A 26,969-nucleotide genomic window follows, 5' to 3' on the forward strand; every position below is an offset into this window, starting at 1 on the left:
TGAGAGTCTACACCAACACTCTTAGCTATGGAATGCAAATCCAACCAAGAGACATGCTTCAATGCTTAAGCTTTCCATCTTCTCCATCTTCATTACTATGCTATTATGTATGCTAGGAAGAAGAGTGATGATAAGTGAGGAACTATTTCTTTCTCCTATGGAATGTTTCTTCTTCCTCTTCCCTATCCTCATTCCCCGCTAGCTCTCTCCACCTTCGAAGGTGTTTGAGGCCTTGGGATAGTTAATGATTTCTACAAAGTTTATGTTATGCTTGTGATGCATGAAGCTTTCCATCTTCATTGCATCACCTAGGTCACAAGGAACACAAAGATTGTATTGTATCAAGTCTCTCTTGATGGGAGAAACTATAATACAAATGCCTATTGCAGGGGAGACCGGCTCCATATGAATCTGGTCCTCAACTATTGTCATGTTCTCGAAGCTCTCTCTCTTGCAAAAGTATTGTTCATGCCAAGTTAACTAAGTACCATGTTTATGTTGCTACCATCAATTAAGTTCACCCGCTATGCTCACAAAGTAATCTCACAAAAGTGCTTCACCTAATTTCCTAATTCCGCTACTCTCAAAGTTCATAGGCCATTTCCATTACAGTTGGCATATTTATCTATAAGCGATAACTAAGCCTCACGCCTAATATCTGTTTTCAAAGCTTATTGACATAGCCATTGTGACTTTGACCCTTAATATGTTGTGCCCCCTCTCTCACACCATTGGGCTCCATAATCAAGCCCTTCGCTTCAAAAAGGACTACACCCTTGCTTAAGTAGGTTAGCGAGAGGTCTGTTTTATTTTGAGAACTTGAAAGTAAATAAATCATACTTTAATGCTAAGGATTGATGTGTGACATCATTATGCATTGTCTAGACATTCATAATGATAAGGTGCGAGAAATCCTTCAAAGTGGCAACCAACTACTAATTAGGTTGTTTGTAGACGACTCATTACTGTTTTTGTAAGCTAAACAGAACAATGTCACAAAGGCATTGGAATTGGTTTAGATTTTTGCAAAAGCATCTCATTCCCAATGCAGTATCGAGAAGTCAAGTTTGATCTCCCTCTCTAAGGATGAGAGGAGAGAAATCACGTGATATTTGATAATTCTCTGTTGAGTGTCCAAAATTACAAAGAGACCTCAAGTTTTGCACGCTACTAGTGAAGCTCGTAGCTTCAATGAGGAAAGAGGACTCAAGACAGGCATCAAGTAACAATGCAGGAGTGCCCATGCAAGATTTTAGCGGAGAGAGAGAGAGAGAGAGAGAGAGAGAGAGAGAGAGAGAGAGAGAGAGAGAGAATTGCTACTAGAGGCATAGTTACTCAGAATGGGGAATGGCAATAGGCATGGAATTCCATTCCCTTGTTAAGGACACTCACATATGAAACACAATGGAGATTCGGAACGGAAAGTTGGATTGGAACGGGAACAAAGACCTGAAAATGGTCATTCCCTATAACTATGAACAGAGAGAGAATGAGATAAAAGACAAGACATAATCCCGACTAACCAACCATTGTATGTCTTTATTGCTTTTCTCAAAGAACCTCTCGAGCGTCCTTTACTTCATCATCTTACTTATTGAAGTTGCTTTTTAATTGCACGAGCTTATTGTATTAAAGCATTGTACTTGATACTCATGCACAGAATGTTCCTTCAATGAAGATCCAATTGACATATGACTTAGCAACCAATTGTCTCAAATGTCCCAAACTACTCCTACATATTGCCTTTAAGAGGCCTCCCTATAGACATATTTGTTTTATTTTTGTAGCGGCACGAGTATTCCCGCTTGCATGATACAAAACAAATTCGTGAGCGCTATCAAGGTCGCTTAGCTGCATTCAAACCCATGACCTGGGTCACATCGGATGAATGCTCAACCAACCAAGCTAGCTCCTTTGGACAACTATAGAGGTATTTTTTGAGGCTGATGTGTGAAACTTTGCTAGAAATGGCCATCAAAGTACCACTCTATGATTAAACCACTTTGGGGTTGTTTACAGAGACACTTTAGACTTTTTTAATTGAGATCTAGGACTCACAATTAGAATTACAATAGAATAGAGATCAAAGAAATGGTGATGGAAATAAAAGGATTTGAAGCTAAATCCTCTCAAATTGAGCAACCAACTAGAGGCTATGGAGGCATCCTTGTTTTTTTTTTTTAATAATTAACTATCGCACCACCATAAAGCCCTAGCTATTCAATTTTCTCAACGAAAACCTACTCATCACTGACTCATTCCTATGAGTTGTCAAGTAAGGGGTAACAAGGGGGTTGGGTTTTTTTTTTTAATTTTTTTAAGGGGGGGGGGGGGGCTTGTTGTTTGGTTAGACATGCGTATTCAAGGGAGCTACGGACCTATAAAAGGATATGCTTGGGTGGAGATTAGCATGCCCTAGTTTCCTCTGGTCTTTTAGTGGTATTAGAGCATGTTAGATCTTTGGGGAAAGGAGGGTGATGGAGCACTTGCATGTGCAGGGAGAGTCGATCACAGAAGAGAGGGTTGTGAACGCGTGGGAACGAGGGGCAGAGCCGACCTTGGGCGGGTCCAGGCGGGTTCAAGTCGTGTGCAAATGAAGGGGGATGAAGTGGCCTTGGCAAGATTGCATAGTTTGACACAATAGCTCTGCCTATGGATCACCCTAGTGGGTGTCAACTGCTCTTCTTCCCTCTCGCTCGTTCTTGCACACTGCATGCCATTAATGGTGAGCTTGGATTCACATTCCCTTGGAGATTAAGAGCACCCAATGTGCACAAAGGATCCAATCCCACCAAGGGACAAGCCTAATGACAAAGGGGGGCTCCCAAACAGACTTAGCAAGCAACATTGTCATGTTGCTCTGCATCCACCATGGAAAATGAGAATAAAACAAGTTTAGGCTCCGTGTTCAGAGAAAGAGTGTTGTGGCTTAGCTCTGAGCCGATTAGAAAATTTTTTCTGAAAAAAAGTATCATTGGATTATTTAGACTATGGTGTCTTGGAAAGTGGTGATTGCAGGGTATGTCGAACATGGCAATGGCAAGGGAGCTTTGGATTGTTTTTTGCATCATTGCTAGACAAAGGCCATAAGAGATGGAGGATGCGTTTTGCAGTGCCTTAGTCGATATGTAGACCAAGGCCTTGCCAATGCTTTGATTGATATGTACGCTAAATGTTGTGTTTGGTGATGCTTTGGTACATATGTATGCCAGATTATGCGGGCCATGCTTGAGGAGTTCGTTGTACGAAATGTTGCCTCTTGAGGTACATTGACTACTGGATATGCCCAACATGGAAATGGCAAGAAAGATTTGGGTGTAAGTCTTGGCAATGCTTTATTCATTATGTATGGCCATAAAAAGGCAGCCCAAAAGTGGCTCGTGGGCCACTTATGGGTGCCATTAAGTAAAATAACAAAGGTCGTGTGAATTGGAGGCAGGGAGGGAGGGAGGGAGGGAGGGAGGGGGGTGGTTAAACATGCATGTTCAAGGGATCTTAAAGATGGGCTATGGACCTATAAACGGATATGCATGAATTATAGAGGTAGGGGAGTTTGAGGTGATCGCACCGAGCTGCGGTTTTCTTGAATGGCATCGTCCATGTGATGATAATTGGTCAGCAGAAGGTTCTTTCGTAGCTGGTTTGGTGAAGGTTCACCGTTGACTTACCACATCATCATAATCGCTTCCCATGCCGGTGTCACAACGGTATGACAAGGAAAGTAAGCATTGACAAACCAAAAAACATAGAATACATTGACAGACTCAAAATTGAAATGCACTACCAACCTGGTAATTGTGTATGGATGTCATCCAATTGTGCAAGCCGGAGGATAATGTTTGAATCAAGCTACATAAAAGCAATGTGAATAGTTAAACATTTTGTTTTGTAGTTAGGCATAAAGTGAAAATGCTAAATATACAGTGCACGTCATGCAAAAGTGCCATACAAAAGTATGGTGGAGAGTTGGCATTGTGGTCTCTCCAAAAATTATAAGAAACAGAAGTCCCCTGCCTCGTAGCATTTATGTGTTGCGCCAAGCAAACATATAGGCATAGGGAATTGGATACATATAACGACCTTGCAATGTCGCCTAGCGGGAGTCATGCTTGTGCAATCAAAACATCCACTAATGTGAATATATGTCCTCTTTGTCAGACAGAAAACAGGAGTCAAGTCAAATACAAAAGATATAGGATATTGATTAATCTTAAAGAGAAGCAGAGGTAACTTTATATTGTACGTCATAGATGGTGTAGGGTTTATTGTAGTGATGAGTTCTCAGTTCAAAAGCCCCACTAGAACCTGGTGAAGCACGTTGCTGCTATGAGCCATCTTATTAATTCTAAAGTTTACATATCTTGATCATTAGCGACTGTCTTCTTTTGAAAATGTAGGTTCTGCCAAAGACATGACGGGTATCGTACTTGTCCAAATTAGGCAGGCGAATGTAGTGGTTTTGAACACTCTGGCAACACCTCCACCACGCTCATCGTCTCCTTCCGACCAGCTATGGACCGAGATTTAAAGCTTTCAACCTATTGTAACAGGTTGTGCCAGAGGTGGTGGAGGCAGACTGCGTCCTATAAACCCCAGCAACAACTGGTAAGGGGATCGCACAGATATCGATGGCATCATTCAAGGATGCTAGTAAGGGGATCCCACAACGTTGATGGCATCATTCAGCAGAATCAAGTGTGTCTTACATAGGACACTTGAATTGAGTGTGCTTCTTGTATGTTCGGCAACAAAGGATATGTAGCAGAGGGCTTTCATATGTTGCACCAGTTGTCGTTTATTGGCAGCCAAATCGTGTGGAGAGCCATCAGACAAACATGGCATGGATGAAAGGGTGAAACAATAGCCTAGATTTGCTTGGGACCACTGGTAAGTCTCTTCTAGATCGCTTGCAACCTCCTTCCTTGAGAGAGAGAGAGAGACAGGCACCGATTACTCCAGTTTTCAATTCACAAAATTTATAGCACACCACTTCTGTACACTAGACTCAAGTTGACCCAATCTCATCGTAGCCCATAACCGCGAGAGTTGCTCACAAAGATAGGGTTCAATTGAGCCTTTGCTCGACCATGGAAGTTCGTAAGTTTCCATGACAACTCCTTTGAAGATGAGAAGAGACCCTACCAAAGGGGAAAGATCGGAGTATTTCCTTTTTTCAACGACAATAGGGTTGATGGCGGTGCCTTTTTTTACTTGGGGCAGTGTTGCAAGGCTAGTGCTCTATACCATTGGATTAACTTCTTTATCAATGATCGGGATTGAGCCAAATGGCTTAATTTTGTGGGATTATTTGAAAAAAGCACCTTTAATTACCAAGTAAAACATTCAAACTGTGCCTCTCCTATTGTACTAGTTAACAACCCTCAGAGTCAGCTAAGAAAAAGGAAGGTCCCACTATTGGCATCGACCTGGGTACCACATACTTTTGCATAAGTGTGTGGCATCATGATCTTGTGGATATCATCATCTATTGTTGAGATGTCGAGCTCTACACCTTGAGCTGGCATCCACTACGGGTCTTGGCCGCTTACGGCATTTACTCACTGGCGCGTTAGGTGACCGACACGGAGGATCTCTGCCAGTGATTCTACAGCTGGACTACACTTATAGTGCCAGCCTAGTACGCTTCTAGCGAGTTCACACTCAGTGACCGCATGTACATATGTGCTACTTTTCATCTTTAGCACTTAGTCATTTTGTACTCTCTTTTCTGTGAAGAAGAAGAAGAAGCTTTCCATCTCTGTGTGCTTTGTGCTTGTCTTGTGTAGCTCTCTTGCATCCTCATTCTTTACATGGTATCAGAGCCTGGTGCAGGCAAGAGAGGCTAAGAGAGCAAGAGCATCACAATCCCTTCGTTCGCAATCCACGACCAAATGCCTCCAAGTTTCTGAACAGGTCTCCAAAGTGCAGTATACAGAGATTTACTGTACAAGTACAGTGGTTGTATGTACGCTTGATTGTGGACACTCGTTGAGTGTAGAAAGCGTTACAGGAACCACGATAGCAGGTTCAGCAGATTTGCAGGTTTTTGCAGATTGCAGCTATTTTGTCTTAGTGCTTCAAGATGTCTGACGGTTTCAGTCAGATTGTTACTGAGAAGCTTGAGAAAAATAACTACCCTGCATGGAAGTTCAGAACAAAAAATTTCCTAAAAGGAAAAGGTTATTGGGACTATGTAGAAGGAGACAATGAAAAGGAACCAGAGATTCCCGAGGCAAATGCTACAGCAGAACAAAGGAAAGCTTTGAGGGACTGGCAACAAGGCCAGAGCAAAGTGATGTATTGGCTTTCTATGAGCATCACAGATGGCATGATGGGCTATCTACAGGATGCTGAAACCCCCGCCATTGCATGGAAAAACTTAGGCAGAGTGTTCAAGGTGAACACCAAGGCCAGGAAGCTTCAACTAAAGTCGGAGCTAAATCAGGTTAAGAGGAACAACCTCTCCATCAATGATTATGCTTTGAGGATCAAGAGTATCATTGAGGCTCTTGGATCTATTAAAGTCCCAGTGGAAGACGATGACATTGTCCGTGCATGTTTGGATGGTCTAGGAGATGAGTATGTACATTTTAGGTCTTCCATGAATACAAGAGACGACATCCCCGTGTTCCAAGATTTGATTTCTATGCTTATTCTTGAGGAGAAGAACCTTGACACATCTTCTTCTCATGGCAGAAATAATTCTGAACAGGCCTTCTATTCTAAATCCAACAGAGGTAGAGGTAGAGGTCGTGGTCGAGGCCCAAGGGGTTGCAGGGGCCAATTTCTGGAAGGTCAATCAAATCAAAACAATACAAGTGGCAGGGGAAACCAGTCTCAAGGCAGGGGGAGTCAAAGAGGTCGTGGTGCAGGATCAAGCAGGCAGCAACATACTCCAGATAGTAGAGAATGTTGGACTTGTGGTGAAAGAGGTCACATGTCACGTGACTGTCCAAAGGGAAAAGCAAGTAGAAAGAGAGAACAGGGCAACTATGCATGTACTAGCAGAGATGCAGATGACAGCAAGAACGAGCGCATGTTTGTTATGCAACATGTAATGAATACAATGACCGCAGAGAATTCCAACCAAGATGATGTTTGGTATGTGGATTCAGGTGCCTCTAATCACATGACGTCTCATGGAGAGTGGTTTAGAGATATGCGCAAACCAGATGTGTCAGGCTATGTGCAGACAGGAGATGACACAGCTCACCCCATTGCTCATGTAGGGGACATACCTCTAAATACGAAGAGTGGGAAATCAAAGTACTTAGCAGATGTACTTCATGTCCCAAACATTACAAAGAATCTTGTTTCTGTTGGGAAAATGGTTGAGCAGGGTTTGCAGGTTCGCTTCAATCCAAATGGCTGTTATGTAGAAGATTTCCAGAATGGCTGTAAGCTGATCACAGAGGGCAAATGTGTGGGCAGAATGTTTACGCTGAATGTAGACATGCCTGAGGTAAAAGCTGCATTATTTGCATAGGGTACAGGTGTTGTGGCTGATGTTGACATTTGGCACAAACGCATTGGCCATGTCAATGAGCAGAGATTGCGCAGCATGCAATCAAAACAGATTGTAAAAGGTTTGCCCAAATTCAAGGTGGATGGTATGCATAAAGTGTGTGCAGCATGCCAGTTTGGAAAACAGTCAAAGGGCTCATTTCCACATGAGCGCAATGTATGTAAAAAGCCACTTGAGGTGGTGCACACAGATGTTTGGGGTCCAACCGATACTGCAAGTATACATGGTTGCAGGTATTATGTCTCTTTCATTGATGACCATACAAGGAACGTATGGGTCTACTTCATGCGTAACAAAAGTGAAGTGTTTGGTCACTTTCAAGACTTCAAAGTCATGATTGAGAAGGAGACAGATATGCAAATCAAGACATTGAGGTCAGATGGAGGGGGAGAGTACTTCTCCAATGATTTTTCAGATTTTCTGCGAATGCATGGTATACACAGGCAGTTTACATGCAGATATACTCCACAGCAGAATGGGGTCGCAGAAAGGAAAAACAGGCACATTGCAGAGGTTGCACGTGCATTGATGAATGAGAAGAACATGCCTCATCATTTCTGGGCTGAAGCTGTAAATACAGCTGTGTACATTATGAACATGACACCTACAGCTGCGGTGCATGATGTAACACCTGAGGAAAAGTTTATAGGTACAAAGCCTGATTTGGCACACTTGAAAGTGTTTGGCTGCATAGCTTACGTGCATGTACCAGATGAGTTGCGTAGGAAATTGGATCCTAAAGCAGAGAAATGTATTCTTGTGGGATATTCCCTTGAACAAAAGGGGTACAGGTGCTACAATCCTACTACACGAGAATTACGAGTGACCAGAGATGTAGTCTTTGATGAGATGAGCAGCTGGTACAGTAATGCACATGGCACTATTGGGGCTGATGTAAAAGATGATGTGGTTGTACAAAATGTGAGGCCACAGTCACAGGTTTTGAGTGGACCACAAGAGTCCTCTTCTCGTGGCTCTGTTGAGAAACCATGGAATGGTAGACTACGTACGCAGGTTACTCCACCAACAGGTACAGGGAATGTATCACGAAAAGGAAAGGAAAAGGTTGATGAACCTCCCTTTATGGTTGATGCATCATCAGGTTTTTCACATGTAGACATGGATTCAGATGGTTCTGAACAAAGTCTTGATGAGGAATTTGGAATTCCGGCTGTCAGGACACCTGGTGTAAGGAAAGTACAAGAAGATGCTAGAGGGCAAAGGAGTGACCCAGGACCGCGCAGATCTAATAGAGTCAGAAATCTAGTTCAAAAATTGACTTATGATGGGTATCTAGCGCATCACCAAGCCTACATGGCTAAGGTGATACAGGATGTGGAGCCCACATGTTTTGAGGATGCAGTTGGAAATGTGCATTGGGATGATGCAATGAATGAAGAGATGGCTGCATTGGAAGCAAATGACACATGGGAGTTGGTGCCATTGCCAAGTGGCAAGAAAGCTATTGGCTGTAAATGGGTGTATAAAACCAAGCATAAGGCTGATGGTAACATTGAGCGTCACAAGGCAAGGCTGGTCGCAAAGGGTTATGCACAGACGTATGGCATAGACTATGAGGAGACCTTTGCTCCAGTGGCAAAGATGACGACAGTGAGAGCTGTCATAGCAGTGGCTGCATCTAGAGGATGGATTATGCATCAAATGGATGTAAAGAATGCCTTCTTGAATGGTGAGTTGCAAGAGGAAGTGTATATGGATCAGCCACCTGGTTATGTCGATCCAGGTTACCCAGATTATGTATGCAGACTTCTCAAAGCTTTGTATGGTTTGAAGCAGGGATCTAGAGCATGGTATGACAGGATTGCCAAGTATCTTGTCAGTATTGGTTTTAGGAGAGCTCATGCTGATCATTCACTCTATGTACGTGAGAGTGATGTGGGGATTGTGGTCATTACCATATATGTAGATGACCTTATTATTGTTGGTGACAATGCTATGGAGATTGACCATGTGAAGGGTCTTCTCAAACAGGAGTTTGAAATGAAAGATTTAGGCGAGTTGCGCTACTTTCTTGGCATTGAGGTGATCAGGACTCCAGAGGGTGTATGGCTATCACAGAGACAGTATGCTTTGGACATGTTGTCAAAGTATGGTATGGCTGATTGTAAGCCAATTTCTATTCCCTTGGATGTGAATGCAAAGCTGAGTGCAGAGAAGGGTGATGTTGTTGAGGATGTCAACATGTACAGGAAGATTGTGGGTAGTCTAATCTACTTGACTATCACGAGGCCAGACTTGAGCTACACAGTAGGCTTGGAGAGTCAGTTCATGCAACTTCCGAGGAAGCCACATTTGGATGGAGTACGACGCACACTTAGGTATGTTCAAGGTACTCTTGACTACGCATTGTTCTATGCAGCAGATGCACCATTAGCATTGTATGGGTATACAGATGCAGATTGGGCAGGTAGCATTGTTGATAGGAGATCTACGAGTGGCTTCATGTTCTCTTTTGGGAGTGCTGCTGTTACTTGGAGCAGCAAAAAGCAGCCTACGGTTGCTTTATCGAGCACAGAGGCCGAGTACAGAGGTGCAGCAGTTGCGGCGTGCGAGGTAGCTTGGCTACGCACATTACTTGAGGACTTGGGAGTGCAGGTGGACCAGCAGATTTTCATCCATTGTGACAACCTCAGTAGCATGCAGTTGGCTAGGAACCCAGTGTTCCATGCCAGGACCAAACACATAGAGGTCCATTACCACTACGTTCGAGAGCGAGTGTTGGCGGGCGACATCGACTTGGTCTACGTCAGCACAGAGGAGCAGATAGCGGATATCTTTACCAAGGCCCTCGGAGCTGAGAAGCTTCGACGTTTCCGGACTATGCTTGGACTCTGCGACATGCAGAGCTCGAGGGGGAGTGTTGAGATGTCGAGCTCTACACCTTGAGCTGGCATCCACTACGGATCTTGGCCGCTTACGGCATTTACTCACTGGCGCGTTAGGTGACCGACACGGAGGATCTCTGCCAGTGATTCTACAGCTGGACTACACTTATAGTGCCAGCCTAGTACGCCTCTAGCGAGTTCACACTCAGTGACCGCATGTACATATGTGCTACTTTTCAGCTTTAGCACTTAGTCATTTTGTACTCTCTTTTCTGTGAAGAAGAAGAAGAAGCTTTCCATCTCTGTGTGCTTTGTGCTTGTCTTGTGTAGCTCTCTTGCATCCTCATTCTTTACATCTATGACCAAGGAAACCAAACCAAACCTTCCTATTTGGCCTTCACTGAAATTGAGCGCCTCTTGATGACGGGGCCAAGAACTAGGTTGCCATGAATCCCATCAATACCGTTTTTGGTACATTCTCATGTCTTGGTTTAATTTAATTTCTAGGGTATGCATGATCTATAGCTAGTATGCTCATGGATATGGATTTACAGGGATTTGGCTAGATTTTCATGCATGATCTATAGCTCTTGTGCTTTTCATGCATGCGATCTTTCTCTAATCTTAGACTCTTCCATGTTCAGGTGTATTACAATTTCCTGATTACCCATGGGCACTATGTGTTTTTCGATCTGTTTCCATGTACTTATGTGCGGCGAGTAGTTGCTCGTCGGAGGCTACCGCACGTCTTGTATCTCTTGTGCTAGATGTGTATCGACACTCTTTGTTGGGGCAAAATGTATCTGACATTCTCTTTCTGTTGATTTCTTTCACATATGCCAATCACCTTATTGGAGGACAATATTCCGATCCTTGTGTGCAGCATGATGCGAAGCTCTGGCATTTCAAGGTCATTTTTGTGTTGGTATGTCAAGATCAACATGTCCGCTCCTAGATAACTGATACCGACAGTCATCATCACTAGCGCGCCTTGGTGGATACTCATATTTTTGCGAGTGATACTACAGCTGGACTACACCAAGATGGTCTACCTATCAGAGTGATGGCACACTTATCTACGCACCTCACTCACTAGCGGCTCATACTAGATTGTTGTAATAGTTCCCCTTTTATGTTGTATTTTCCCTTATGTTTTGTAGACCTCTTATCTTGAGTTTGTGAAGAAGAAGAAGTACAATCTTTTGCCTCCATCTTTGTGTGTGTGTGTGTGCGCGCGTGCCTGGAAGAGATCAAGCTCTCTCCTTCTCTATCTCTTGACATGGTATCAGAGCCTGGTTGTGTTTGAGGAGCTTGGAGCGGCAAGCAAGAGCGGTTTAGGAAGTGGTTTCGGCATTCCCGGGAGCCATCGTCAATGATCTCCAATTGAGGTGATTTATTTTGGAGAGTGTCCATCTCAGGGTTCTATACAGATCTTTGGACCCTCAGTCCTTTGAACTAAGAGTGTGCAACCAGATTTCCATTAAGGGCATGTCTCGACCCCCGTTTTGGAGTAAGAGTGCGTTCGCATGCAGAAACACTAAGGTTCAAGACTCTGCAGATCTACATATAGATGGTGCATAAAGCTTTGGTTTGGTTGTAGTGTGCATAGATATTGTTTAGTACATTGAAACATGTGTATGTACGTAGATTGTGGTTACAGGTGGTAATTGACTATTTTTAGTAGGTTGCTTGACGACTGTGTAAAGGGTTGGAAACATGTCGTCCAACAATTATGGGCTTAACCACGTTGTCAGTGAGAAGGTGGACAAGAACAACTTCCATGCTTGGCAGTTCAGAGTGACCAATTTCCTTCTGGGAAAAGGTTATTGGGACTACATTGACGGAGAGCATGAGATAGCACCACCACTGGCAGAGGAAGGTGTGAGTGCTGCACAAATTAAGAGATTTAAAGATTGGAAGTAGGGAGCTCGAAAGGTCATGTACTAGCTTTCTATCAGTGTACAAGACACTATGATTGGGCATATACAGGATGCTCAATCTCCTAAGGAGACTTGGAACACTTTGCTGTTGTCATTGGATATGACCAACACAAAGGCAAGGAAGCTGCAATTGAAGACTGGGCTAAATATTGTGCATAAGAAAAGCATGTCCATCAATGACTATTCGTTGAAGATAAAGAACACATATGAGTCACTTGCATTGATTGGTGCTATAGACGATGGTGATGATAAAGTAGAAGTCTGTATGTGAGGTTTGGGTCTTGAGTACAAACAGTTTAAAATTGGCATCCATCTTTGAGAGAACATTCCTTGGTTTATAGATGTCAGTGAGAAGCTCGATAAGAACAACTTCCATGCTTGGAAGTTCAGAATGACCAATTTCCTTACGGGCAAAGGTTATGGGGACTACATTGATGGAGAGCATGAGATAGCACCACCACTGGCAAATGAAGGTGCGAGTGCTCCGCAAATTAAGAGATTTAAAGATTGGAAGTAGGGAGCTCGAAAGATCATGTACTAGATTTCTATCAGTGTACAAGACACTATGATTGGGGATATACAGGATGCTCAATCTCCTAAGGAGACTTGGAACACTTTGCTGCTGTCATTGGATATGACCAACACAAAGGCAAGGAAGCTGCAATTGAAGACTGATCTAAATATTATTATGCAGAAGAAAATCATGTCCATCAATGACTATTCGTTGAAGATAAAGAACACATATGAGTCACTTGCATTGATTGGTGCTATAGACGATGGTGATGATAAAGTAGAAGTCTGTATGTGAGGTTTGGGTCTTGAGTACAAACAGTTTAAAACTGGCATCCATCTTTGAGAGAACATTCCCTCATTTATAGATTTGGTGTCCTTATTGATTGGAAGAGAAGGAACTTGAGGAAGACTCCTCTACGCCGGGTGGAAACAATTTTGAATAGGTCCTTTTCAACAATAGAGGAAGAGGAAGAGGACGTGGTACAGGTCATGGACAAGGCCAAGGAAGAGGCAAGCACAACAGCAGAACAACAAACAGGTGGTGGTCGAGGAAACTTTGAAGGTAGGGGGAGTTTAAGAGGTCGTGGAAATGCGTAGTGTAATAATGCAGGTCAACACGGAAATGTAGTATGCTAGGGTTGTGGAAGACATGGTCACTTTAAACGTGATTGTCTAGATAAGAGGCAGCAAAACAACTATGCAACCACTAGTAGGAATGTAGATGAGCACGAGAGGCTATTTGTGGTGCAACCCATGCTGAATACTATGTCTGCAAATGTGGAAAAATCTAGTGATAATGTATGGTATGTGGATTCTGGTGCATTGAATCACATGACCAGCCATGGTGAATGGTCCAGACTTTACAAAATCCTGGTTATGTACAAACTGGGGATGATACTGCACATCCTATTGTGCATACATGAAATGTGCCATTGTCTATGACATATGATAAAGTGAAGTACTTGGCTGATGTACCACATGTGCCCCGACATTACAAAGAACCTGATTTCTGTTGGGCAAATGGCTGAGCAGGGTTTACAGGTCAGGTTTAAATTTGATAGTCTCTTTGTTGAAGAGCATAAGAAGGATGGAAGGCTGATTGCACGAGGAAAGAAAGGAGGTAGAATTACTTTGGATGTAAATGTGTCCAAAGTGAATGCTTCCATGTTTAAATAAGGTGTAGGTGTTGTTCCAAATATAGAAATTTGGCACAAAAACATATTGGTCATGTAAATTTGCGGAGGCTAAAATGTGCATGTGTTGGATGAGCTAATAAGTAAGCTTGATCCAAAAGGAGAAAAATGTGTGCTCGTTGGCTATTCCCTTGAACAGAAAGGGTACAAGTGTTACAATCCTGTCACAGGTAAAGTGAGGGTGAGCAAAGATGTCGTTTTTGATGAAATGGCAAGCTGGTATACTAATGGAAAAGATGATTTTGGGGCTGATGTGATAGAGAATGTGGCTACAAAAAATATAGGTGCATGTTACGGCATTAGCCGCACATGCGGTCCTGTGGTTCTGCGGAGGTCTGGACACTGCGGATCAGGAGTCAGGAGTCATGCAGTATGCGGCGGTCGGAGCGGCAGTTCTTCATAGGATATCATGGGATAGGAGTGTGTGCACCGTTCCCAATCTGCGCTGGAGCAGCGATTGTATATGGAGGGGCATACCTGTCTTTTGATGTAACTTAACCAATCTCTAAGATATTCATGGAATCATCTATTGTACTCTGTGTCTGGATTACAGATGAATGAAGCAAGGGTTGTTCTGTGTCTGTGTACTTTGTACTTCCTTCTCTTGTCATTCTGTGTGTTGATGTTCATATAATGTAGTTGCGAGTAATCATTCCCGTAATGCCTATTGCTCCTGGGTGGGCAATAGCCATTACATCTGGCGACCACGATGCGTATGAACGGCCTGTGATGAATATGCATGCGCACTAGGTCGCAGGGTCCGCCTGACCTTGTGGTTCCAATTGTAGGAAGACGTCGGAGGAGAGGCGGTTCAGATGAATTTGTTTTTCTTCACCGCAGATTGAGGAATCTGTATCTCCATCACCAAGCGCGGTGCGTGGTAGGAGGTTGCGGCGAGCGAGACGTACTCCGCGCAGTCAGTCATGTCCTCCTGTCATACGTTCACCCTCACCCACACAGGTTGCTCCACCACCATCTCCGGTAAGCAGTCCGGGAGTATCTCCGCCACTGTCCCCACCTCCTAGTGCTCGTCAGCTTTTTCCGGGGGGAGGAGGAACAGTTGGGCAAGGAGTGATGGCTCATCCTCAGATTAAGTATAGTCGGTTTCGAGGTCTTTCGAGTGAAGACCCAGATGCACATTTACGCCAATTCAATAAAGCTTATGGATTGAATCATCCTGGGGTGGTGATTTCTCTCCATCAACAGTCAGTATTTGAATCTACACTCTCAGGGAAAGCTGCAAAATGGTTGTCCGAATATTCTGATGATCATTTCCAGACGTATGCTGACGGATCCATAGCGTTTCTACGAAGGTTTCGAACGGAAAAGACAGTCCCTCAACATTTGGAGAAGCTTCGAACGCTCCGGCGGAAGTCATTGCCAGTGGAGGATTACGCTGCAAAATTTCGTATGCTTTTGCAGAGGGTACCTCAGGCACAAAGACCGGCAGTGGAAGTACTGAATGACTATTTTTTACGGGGGCTCAACAAGGATCTCAAAACGGCTATGGCGACAGTGGATAAGGTAACTACTCCACTGGATATTGTAATTGCTAGGGCTATAGTAGCAGGAGAGGCTTTAGAGGATACGGAACATCCAAAGAAGTCAAAAAAGAAAGATAGAAAGAAATCTCATCGGAAGTCACAAGACAGTGGCAGCGATAGTTCAGAGTCGGAATCCGCAGGATTTGATTCCTCGGACTCAGGCAACAGCGATTCGGGAAAAGAATCGGAAGAGACACCACGAAAAAAATCCCAGCGTCACGGGAAAGGTGTATCCTCCGGATCGACGGAATCGTCTGTAGTGGATAAAAGTATGAAGGAAATCTGGTGTACCCAATGTCGGAATCCGGGCCATGCTGCTCAGGAATGTGCAATGAATCAGAAGTGGTGTGCGATTTGCACGACCAATACTCATAATACAGTGGAATGTTATTTCAATGGCCGGGGTCGTCGGAGAAGAAGGGACTCTTCTACCTGGCAAAAACCACAGATAGGGCAGAGACAAGAGCCTGGTATGGCGATGGCTCATGCTCATACACCAGAGCCGCCTCTGCAAGGTCAAGCAGGAGAACGGGGTCAAGGGGGAGGACGAGGCCGCGGAAGAGGTGGCCGAGATCCTAATCGCCCCAAGACATGCCTTTTCTGTTTGGGGGATGGTCATTGGCGATCTGAGTGTACTGAAGCTATGGAATACGATCGAAAAAAGCAGGAACGCGCTGCAAGGAAACAGCCTAGTGTGGCTATGGTTCAGATTGAAGGATTGGAGGAGTCTGACCCAGCGGTTTCATTAATCACGCGATTGGGTAAAAATGTGGTTCCAACTCCCGAGGTGAAAATTCCGGATTGGACGGCTCAGGAAGAGGTGCGGAAAAAGACTGTGTCCTGGTTGCCACAATCCGCACCACCAGTAAAGACAACAGGACCATCGACTATGCCAGTGGGTTTACTTCGGGGTATTGTTTTGGATGTAGTGGGCTTGTCCTTTGCTATTTCCTTAGTAGTTTTGAATATTGAAGATCATAATCAGGATTATCACATTATCTTGGGGAGACCCTGGTTACGACAAGCGAGGGTAAAACATAATTGGGAAGCAAATATGCTTACAGTAAAGAAGGGTAAAAGAAAAGTGTGTGTGATGTTGGGAACATGCCGACAACCAGTTCAGGCAGCATGGCCGGTGATAGCAGAAACAGTTAATATGGTGGAAGGATCAGAAGAGGATGAAGAGGAACAATTTCTCAAAGCGAATCCGGATTTGGTTTCTCTATACCTTGCGAATATTTTTCTGATTCCGAAAGGGCATTCGGTGGGGGTTTCAGGAACTCCAAGAGGAATAGGGGAGCCCCAACAACAGGTGCTTCCAAGTCCTAAGTCACTGGAGGACGTGATTCAGCAAGAACGAGCGTTTGAGGCGCAAATGGAAAAAATTACAAGGGTTAAGGAAGATGAATTAGAGAAGGTTTTTCTCGGGGAGCAAGCGGAGTCGCAACCCATATACATTAATAAACAGTTGGAAGCAAGTTTTAGAGATGATTTGATCAAATTACTGACAGAGTTTAAGGATGTTTTCGCATGGGAATATGCGGACATGCAGGGATTGGATCCTAAGTTTTATCAGCATACGATCAATCTGAAACCGGATGCGGTGCCCGTGAAGCAACATTCGTACATGATGAATCCGAATGTGGCAAAGCAAGTTAAATTGGAAATTGATCGCCTGTTGGAAGTGGGTTTTATTCCCCCAATTGATAATCCGGAATGGATTTCTCCAATTGTGGTAGTACCAAAGAAAAATAAGCAAATCCGAATTTGTGTGGATTACCGGAAATTGAATGCCGCTACTGTTCCAGATCCTTTTCCTCTCCCGTTTTTGGATTCCATTTTGGATGATGTAGCAGGACATGAGATGTATACTTTTCTGGATGGCTTTAGTGGATATAATCAAATCAGAATGGCATTGCGGGATCAACCAAAAATAGCTTTTATTACCGCATGGGGAGTATTTGCCTACACAGTAATGTGGTTTGGATTGCGGAATGCACCTTCCACTTTTCAACGGGATATGTTTCAAATCTTTGGGCCTTACTTGACGGATTTTATGCGAATTTTTCTGAATGATCTCAGTGTTTTTGGAGCACAATTGGAGCATTTGCAACAATTACGGTTATGCTTTACGAAATGCAGAGAGGTAAAATTTAGTTTGAATCCTTTGAAGTGTGCATTTGCTGTTCGCAGTGGCAGGCTCTTGGGGCATATCATCTCTGAAGACGGCATTTTTGTGGATCCGGATAAAATTGCCGCAATTATGGAAGCGCCTGTACCGCGGAATCAGAAACAGTGCCAGATTTTCCTGGGTCAAGCCCGATGGCATGGGAGGCATTTGTTGTTTGTCGCGCATTTGGCAATCCCGATTACTCAGGCAGCTCATGCTATAGATTTCGAATGGACACAGGAATGTGATTTGGCTTTTCGAAGATTAAAACTGTAGCTCTCCAAAGCTCCGATTATGCTGGCACCGAATTGGGGGCAGGATTTTCATGTGTTCGTGGATGCTTCGGATCGCGCTATTGGCAGTGTGTTGATGCAGGAACAAAGTCAAGGATGGTTCCGACCGGTCTATTATGCCAGTAGACGATTATCATCTGTAGAAAGAAATTATTCAGTAACGGAAAGGGAATGTTTAGGGATGATTTATTCAGTGAAGAAATTTCGGCACTATCTGTTGGGCCGACGGTTTTTCTTCCATGTGGACCATTCGGCTCTGTTATACCTGGTAAGGCAACAGAATTTGATGGGAAGATTGGCCCGATGGGTGCTTCTGTTGCAAGAATTTGACTTTGAGGTCATACACAGGCCAGGGTCTCAACATGTGGTGGCTGACTACCTATCCCGGCTAGACTCTGGAGAGCCGCCGACGGGGGTCGCTGATGAATTTCCGGATGCATCTCTGTTTCTAATAGGAGTCGCTGCATAAGATATTACCGTCCCGAGTCAGGTAAGGGTCATTCCGAGCATTCCATGGACATGGTATGAGGAGATGTTTCATTTTCTCGACAGTGGCGATATGCCTTCTTGACTAGCCATCAGAGAAAACATATGGCTATTAGAAGCAGGAATTTCGAGATCATTATGGGGAAGCTCTATTATCGCATGGTGGCAGAGGTGTTACTCCGATGTGTGCTACCACATGAGCAGGAAGCAGTCCTAGAGGAAGTACATACGGGTATTGCCGGAGGTCACTTTGCAGCACTAATTACAGCTAGAAAGGTTCTCCAATCAGGATTATGGTGGCCCACATTGTTTCAAGATGCGTGAAACTATGTGCAACAGTGTGATGTGTGTCAGCGTTTGGGGCAACCTACCAAACGGTCGAGAATGCCTTTTCAGCCAGTCTTGCCCTTGGAGCCTTTTCAAAAGTGGGGTTTGGATTTTGTTGGTCCTTTTAAACCAGTGGCAGCTCACACAGGGAATAAGTATATCTTGACAGCCACGGATTACGCTACCAAATGGGTAGAGGCATGGCCTTTGAGGGATAACACTGCAATTTCTGTGGCAGGATGCTTATATAAGGATATCTTTTCTAGATATGGCTGCCCTATTGAGCTGGTTAGTGACCGGGGAAGTCATCTTTTGAATAAGGTGATGGAGAGCATGCTCTGGTTTTACTTTGTATTGCACAGGAAATCTTCTCCATATTATCCTCAGGCGAATGGGCAAGCAAAATCAACCAATAAACAATTGATTCGAATTTTGACAAAGTTAGTGAATATGAATAGAACGGATTGGGATGTGAAACTTCCTTCTGCCTTATGGGCCTATCGGACAGCTTACAAAGTGGCAACAGGATTGACTCCTTTTAAGTTAGCATTTGGCATGGAGGCAATCACTCCGGTGGAGCATGTGATTCCGAGTTTGCGGATGTTGATTGCGGATCGGCTTCTTCCGGAGGATTCCGTGATTTATCGATTGGATGTTTTGCAGGAATTGGATGAAGAGCGGCTGCAGAGCTTTGCGGTGCTGCAGGATCTGCAGTCTAGGCGGAAAAAATGGTTGGATCGCCCGAAAGCACGGCAATTTGTTCGAGGACAGCTGGTCCTTGTCTTCAATTCCCGTCTCGGAAAGATGCCGGGGAAGCTTAAATTAAGGTGGTCAGGACCATTTTGGATTTTTCAAGCATGCGGGCCGATTTCTTTTTATTTGGCTGATTTGCGGGGGGAGGTTATTTCTGTGCCGGTCAATGGTTTCAGACTGCGCCATTATGTTTCACCTACCACGATTCAGTGCCCCTTTGCTGCGGTACAAGAGCCGAAAGCTGCCTTAATCATGATTGGGGATTCTTTTGCATGCAATCTTGGGAAGCGGGAAAAGATCTATGATGGTTGCGACACCGTGGATCGCCCTATTTTGGGAACTCATTGTGGAAGGGTTACTATTGCATGCAGACGTTTTTTATTGTGGTTCTCTAGTTTCGTGTGTCGTGTGCTCTTAGTGTTTTATTCTCTGCTCCTGCATCTCATCGCCACCATGATAGCTTCTCTTCTGCAATGTGTCCCTTTCACTCCTATGCAGCAGCTCGCGCTTCGATGAGTGGACGCATGGCTGCAAGACTTGCGGCTACGTGTGTTCGCCAACTTGGACTGGCAAGGAATCCCAGTGCACCCGCAGGCAGCACGTTTGATCGAGCAACTCACGGCTGGTGATATGGTGATCCTCAACAATCAACAGATACAGTTGACAGCAGAAAGAATCTCAAGATGTTGCTGTTTACCCAACGATGGTGTGGTGCGAGCCTCCCATGTGATCCCTGCTGCAGATGTCAAGCAGGAATTTGGCTTGAAGGTCAAAGGGGAGTATAAACTGTCAGGGTTGTCAGATGTGGCAACCAAGGATGCATATCGGTGGTTCCTTGAGGCGATTTGGCTACAGGCCAAAACGTATACTATTTTGACCCAAGCTAGAAATGTGTTACATTCGGCCAACTTTGGGCCAATAGCTTGGGCATCAGTGGTCAGAGAGCGACTGCTGGCGGAGTGCCAACGAGTGATGGCACAGTTGGGGAGGGGTACCCCAACCAATACGAAGGTGGGGCAACTGCTCACATTGATCTTTCCTTGGAGAGAAGTGTTTCCTCTCGCCCTGCGTCCTCTTTTCCACTTTGAAGATGATCGCTTGGTGGTCCAAGGCACATGCGGTCCTGCGGTTCTGGACATGCGGTCCTGCGGTTCTGTGGAGGTCTGGACACTGCGGATCAGGAGTCAGGAGTCATGCGGTATGCGGCGGCCGGAGCGGCAGTTCTTCATAGGATATCATGGGACAGGAGTGTGTGCACCGTTCCCGATCTGCGTTGGAGCAGCGGTTGTATATGGAGGGGCATACCTGTCTTTTGATGTAACTTAACCAATCTCTATGATATTCATGGCATCATCTATTGTATTCTGTGTTTGGATTACAGATGAATGAAGCAAGGGTTTTTCTGTGTCTGTGTACTTTGTACTTCCTTCTCTTGTCATTATGTGTGTTGATGTTCATATAATGTAGTTGCGGGTAATCATTCCCGTAATGCCTATTGCTCCTGTGTGGGCAATAGCCATTACAGTGCACAGTCACAAGTTTTGAGTGGGCCACAAGGGTCCTCTAGTGCAAGTCATGGTGAGAATCCATGGAGTGACAGGTTACATGAAAGAGTGAGTCCTACGAACTCTTTAGATGTATCAAGAAAAGGAAAGGAAAAATTTGATGATGCCCCTCAGTTGCCAAAGTTGATTGTTGGTTATGATGATGGCGATAGCAGTGGATTTGAGCAGAGTTTGGATGAGGAGTTTGGCATACCCTCTGTGAATACTCCGGGTGCAAGAAGAATGCAAGCAGGGAATAAGGCACTGGGAAGTGATCCTAGACAACGCACGTTAGAAAGAGCAAGAAATCTTGTGCAGAGATTGACTTATGGCACTTATGTGGCATTTATGGCCAAGATTACAGAGGAAGTAGAACCCACATGTTTTGAGGATGTTGTCAAGGATGAAAAATGTTTACAAGCTATGGGAATTGATTCCATTAACAAAGGAAAAGAAGACAATTGGATATAAGTGGGTTTACAAAATAAAGTATATGATGTTGATGGCAGTGTGAGTAGGTACAAGGTTAGACCTGTGGCCAAAGGTTATGCACAAACTTATGGGATTGATTATGAAGAACGTTCAACCCCATAGCTAAGATGGCCACGTTTGTGTGTTTATTGCAATGGTTATCGCATTAAAATGGGTGTTGAAATAAATGGATGTAAAGAATGCATTTTTGAATGGAGACTTGGAGGAAACTATGCATATGGAGCAGCCACAAGGTTATGCAAATATGAGGTTACGTGACCTTATATGCATGTTAAATAAAGAATTGTATGGGCTGAAGCAAGCACCTAGAGTTTAGTATGAGAGGATTGTGGCATTCTTCATTTCATTGGGCTTTGAGATGTCTGATGCAAATCATTCATTGTATGTGCGGAAGAATGAGGCAAGAATTGTGGTAATATGTATCTTTGTGGATGATTTGATTGTTGGAGGTGATAATGTGGTTAAAGTAGAGAGCATGCATGCTCTAGTTATGCAGGAGTTTGACATGAAAGACTTGGGAGACTTGCATTATTTCTTGGGCATTAAAATTATTCGCACAGAAGAAGGTGTAAGGCTATCACAAAGGCAATATGCTTTGGATATGTTGAAAAAGTATGGTATGGATGATTGTTAGCCAATTGCAATGCCCTTAGAATAGAATTTGAAGTTGGGGAATGATGTAGGTCAACTGCTTGATAATGCTACCATGTACATGAAGATTGTGGGAAGCTTGATCTACTTGACTATCTAACGTCCAGACTTGAGCTACACAATTGGATTGGTGAGTAAGTTTATGCAGTCTCCTAGGAAACCACACTTGGATGCAGTGAGGTTCACTTTATGCTATGTGAGTTCTACTTTGGATTATGCACTCTTATATAGGGCTGATGTGGAGTTGTAGCTCTATGGCTACACAGATGCGGATTGGTCTAGTAGTACATACGATCGCAAGTCTACTAGCAGATTCATGTTCTTAGTTGGGAGTGCTTTATCACATAGAGCAGCAAGAAGAAACCTACGATTTCTCTTTCAAGTACAGAGGCAGAGTACAAGGGTGCTGTAGTGGCGACATGTGAGGTAGCATGGCTGGGATTGCTACTTCATGAATTTGGAGTACAGGTACAGAGGCTGGTTTTCATCTATTGTGACACCCTCAGCAGTATACAGTTGGCACAAAACCCAGTGTTTCATGCCAAAGAAAAGCACATTGAGGTACACTACCACTTCTTTAATGAGAGGGTCTTAGCAGGCGACATCGACCTGGAGTACGTGGTGATAGATGAGCAGGTTGTAGATACCTTCACGAAGGCCCTTGGAGTGGCGAAGCTACTGCAATTTTGAGCAATTCTTGGCATATAAGAGATGATGTTGAGCTTGAGGGGGAGTGTTGAGATGTCAAGCTCAACATATATGACTCCTGGATGACTACCACCGACAGTCATCGCTAGCGTGACTTGGTGGATATGCATATCTTCACGAAGGCCCTTGGAGCGGCGAAGCTATGGCAGTTTTGAGTGATTCTTTGCATACAAGAGATGATGCTGAGCTGGAGGGGGATTGTTGAGATGTCAAGATCAACATGTACGACTCCTAAATGACTACCACTGATAGTCATCATCACTAGCGCACCTTGGTGGATACGCATATCTTCATGAGTGATACTATAGTTGGACTACACTGAGCTGTTCTATCTATCGGAGTGATGGCACACTTATCTACTCACCTCACTCACTAGTGGTTCATATTAAACCCTTGTACTAGTTATCTTTTTATGTTGTATGTTTCCTTATGTTTTGTATACCTCTTATCTTGAGTTTGTGAAGAAGAAAAAGTAAAGTCTTTTACCTCCACCTTGTGTGTGTGTGTGTGTGTGTGTGTGTGCGCGCGCGCGCGTGCTTGCAAGAGCTCAAGATCTCTCCTTCTCTATCTCTTGACATTTGGGCCTAGTGACAAGCCATTGATTGAGGTGCACTACAAGGGTGAAGAAAAGCATCTTTCTATAGAGGAAATATCTTCTATGGTGTTGATCAAGATGAAAGAAATTGCTTAGGCATTTTTTGGACATCCCAATTAAGAATGTCATGATTACGATGTCTGCATATTTTAATGATTCTCAGAGGCAAGCCACCAAGGATATGGGTGTCATTGTTGGCTTGAATGTGATGAGAATTATCAATGAACCCACTCCTGTAGTGATTGCTTATGATTTGGATAGGAAGATAGCCAGCCAAGGTGAAAAAAATGTCATGATTTTTTACCTTGGAGGTGGCACCTTTTATGTCTCTCTTATTACAATTGAAGAAGGTATGTTTGAGGTGAAGGCCACTGATAGAGACACTCATCTGGGAGGCGAGGACCTTGAGAATTGCATGGTCAACCACTTCATGAAGGAATTCAAGAGGACGCACAAGAAGGATATAATAGGCAATGCCAAGGCCCTGCATAGGTTGAGGACAACTTGTGAGAGGGCAAAGAGGGCATTGTTATCCGCCATCACTCGGACAACTATTGAAATCAATTCCCTCTATGAGGGTATAAACTTCTACTCCACCATCATAAGAGATCAATTCAAGGAGTTGAACATAGACCTATTCAAAAAGTCCATGGATCCTATATAAAGAATTGTTTGCAAGATGCAAAAAATGGATAAGGTCCCTTTTTCAAATAAGGTAGCTTTGCTAGAGATCTGTGGCACCATAATGGATGGATATATTGGCTAGCCTAATGATGGGGAATCATAGGGCTTCCTGACCCTACCATATTTGACATACATGTCGACCAAGGTAGTCCCAAGCATAACGTTTTTTTTTCAATAGCCCTAGACTAACAATATTGTCATGATTTCTTTTGTCCATCTTAGCATCTTGAAAATTGTCACATGACTTCAAGATGTAAGCATAGGTTATTGCCTCTGAAGTGATGCACTCATTTTGTATTAGCTGAAAATAGCACATAGCTTCATGGCCCTACTCCTATTTAGCATATCCTGCAATCAATGCATTGTTAGACTTAACATTCCACGAAGCTAGCTCCTCAAGAAACTTTTGTGATTTTTGAAGCACACCACATCTAGCATTCCGTGGAAGCTCCTCAAGAAACTTTTGTGCTTTGTGAAGCACACCACATCTAGCATTCATGTCGATCAAGGTAGTGTCAAGCACGTAGCCCTCGTCTCATAATATCATCATTGCCCATATTAGAGTCCTGCATAGGGCCACATGCCTTCAAGATGCAAGCATAGGTGATTACATCTGGAGAAATACTCTTGTTTTGCATCCGCTAAAAATAGCCCAAAGCTTCACAATCAATGCATTCCAAGAGATGACATTCCAAAGATGAAGCTCGTCCTTTTTTGACCTTTCTGGATTATTTGGCATACATGATGTCAACCAAGGCATTTCCAAGCCCTTGTCATAAAATATCATGGTGTTCCTTTTCCCATATGAGCATCTTGCGTAATGCCACATGTCTTAACTTGCAAGTGTAGGTGATTGCAATTGGAGAAAGGCATCTCTTTGCATATTATGAAAACAACCTAGAGCTTCTTGGAGCTTCTTGGACCCGTCCTGTTGGGCATATCCCACAGTCAATGCACTCCAAGAGACGATATTCTAGATAGAAATCTCTTGAAGCAAGTTTTGTGCTTTTTGAAGTACACCACATTTGGCATACATGTCAACCAAGGCAGTGCCAAGCACGATGTTTTTTTCAAACGACCCCTAACTAATGATATCATCATGAATATTTTAGTCCATATCAGCATCTACATAATGCCACATGCCTTCAAAATGCAAGCATAGGTGTTTGCATCTCGAGAGATGCCATCTCTTTGCATCTGCTGAAAATAGCCCAGAGCTTGTTGGCCATGTCCTTGTTGGGCATATTCGGAAATCAATTCGTTGCAAGGAATGACATTCCAGACAGGAAGCTCATGAAGCACTTTTCACAGCCATCTGAAGTATTTGGCATACATATTAACCAAGCAACAATCCTTGACTAAAAATACCACCATGGATTTCTTGGACCATATCATCATCTTGTGTAATGCCACATGCCTTTAAGATGCAAGTGTTTGTAGGTGGTTGCATCTGGAGAGATTCCATCTTTTTGCATCTGCTAGAAATAGCCCATAGCTTCCTGGCCTTACACTCTAAGAGATGACATTCCAAACAAGAATCTCATGAAGCAAGTTTGTGATTTTTGAAGTACACCAAATTTGGCATACATGTCAACAAGTCAACCAAGGCAGTGTCAAGCATGAAAGCGTAGGTGATTGCATCTCAAGAGATGCTCTCTCTTCTCGCACGTTGAAAATAACCCAAAGCTTCATGACCATGTCGGGTCCTGCTGGGAATATTCTGCAATCAGTGCGTTCCAAGGATGCGATGTGCCAGTAAATTAAGAGAATGCAGATTGAAAAGCTGGGATGTGCCAATAAATTGAGAGTAGTGCAGATTGAAAAGCTATGATCATGGCAGCAATTAGGCCGCACATCATGGCAGTAATCGAGCGTTGAACAATTGTTGTACGTGGAGGAGCGTGCTGCCTAATATGGAAAAAATGGCCTTAGGCTCACCTAGTAAATATAGGAATGTAAAGATTGCTTTTGGGGAGAATAAAGAGCAATAATAGAAGAGGAGTTAATTTTTTGACAAGCAATAGTGGGTAGATTTTACGAGCAGCAGTGAGGGTAAAAATGGGTAGTTTGCAAAGCTTTGAAGGGTGTACATGCATTTTGGGAAGGAAAAAGGTAAAGAAAAGTGATTGCTCTCCGGCAAGAGGAGGGTGAAAGGCAAGATATCATTGCTCTCTTCTTGAAGTAGGGGCTCGTGAGCATTGGAAGGGTTTTTTTAGGGGATTAAAGGAGCACATGAGACAAAGAAGGAAGAAAGTCTACAAAGAGGGAAGAGCAAAGTATGAGGCAGGAGAAGGAAATTGCGCGCCCTTCCTCATGTTCTCTCTCTACGTTGATGGAAACATTCTCTCTTCTCCACTCTTGGATAAGAAGGAGATGGATGATAACCGTGAACGTTTTGGTTTATAATTTTTTTGTAATCGGTCTTGCATATCAGTTATTAGCAATGTATATCTTGATTCTAGAGTGAAATTATCCATTGTTTCTTGTATCGAGCAACTTCTCTCTCTCTCTCTCTCTCTCTCTCTCTCTCTCTCTCTCTCTAGTGAGGAGTCTCGTGCTTTCTTAGATGTTAGGTTGGAGTAACTTAGTCCAAAGACCGAGGGGATGTGTCCTCATTTTTTTAAGGGAGTAATTGTTTGTATTGTCATGCAGGTTGGGATCCTTTTTAAATTGGTGTTGTCAAAAAATGGAGAGAGAGCGTATGT

At 43.8% G+C, this 26,969-nt stretch overlaps 1 protein-coding gene across 1 annotated transcript; it reads left to right on the forward strand.

The window, feature by feature from the left end:
- Positions 1-23,716: 23,716 nt before the first annotated feature.
- Positions 23,717-24,244, forward strand: LOC147460552 (heat shock cognate 70 kDa protein 1-like). Its single transcript, XM_086498884.1, has one exon. It carries the CDS (start codon positions 23,717-23,719, stop codon positions 24,242-24,244), a length of 528 nt encoding a protein of 175 aa, XP_086355010.1.
- Positions 24,245-26,969: the final 2,725 nt, after the last annotated feature.

The sequence above is a fragment of the Adiantum capillus-veneris genome, chromosome 3, assembly GCF_014529385.1.
Source record: "Adiantum capillus-veneris isolate H3 chromosome 3, ASM1452938v2, whole genome shotgun sequence".
Taxonomy (NCBI): domain Eukaryota; kingdom Viridiplantae; phylum Streptophyta; class Polypodiopsida; order Polypodiales; family Pteridaceae; genus Adiantum; species Adiantum capillus-veneris.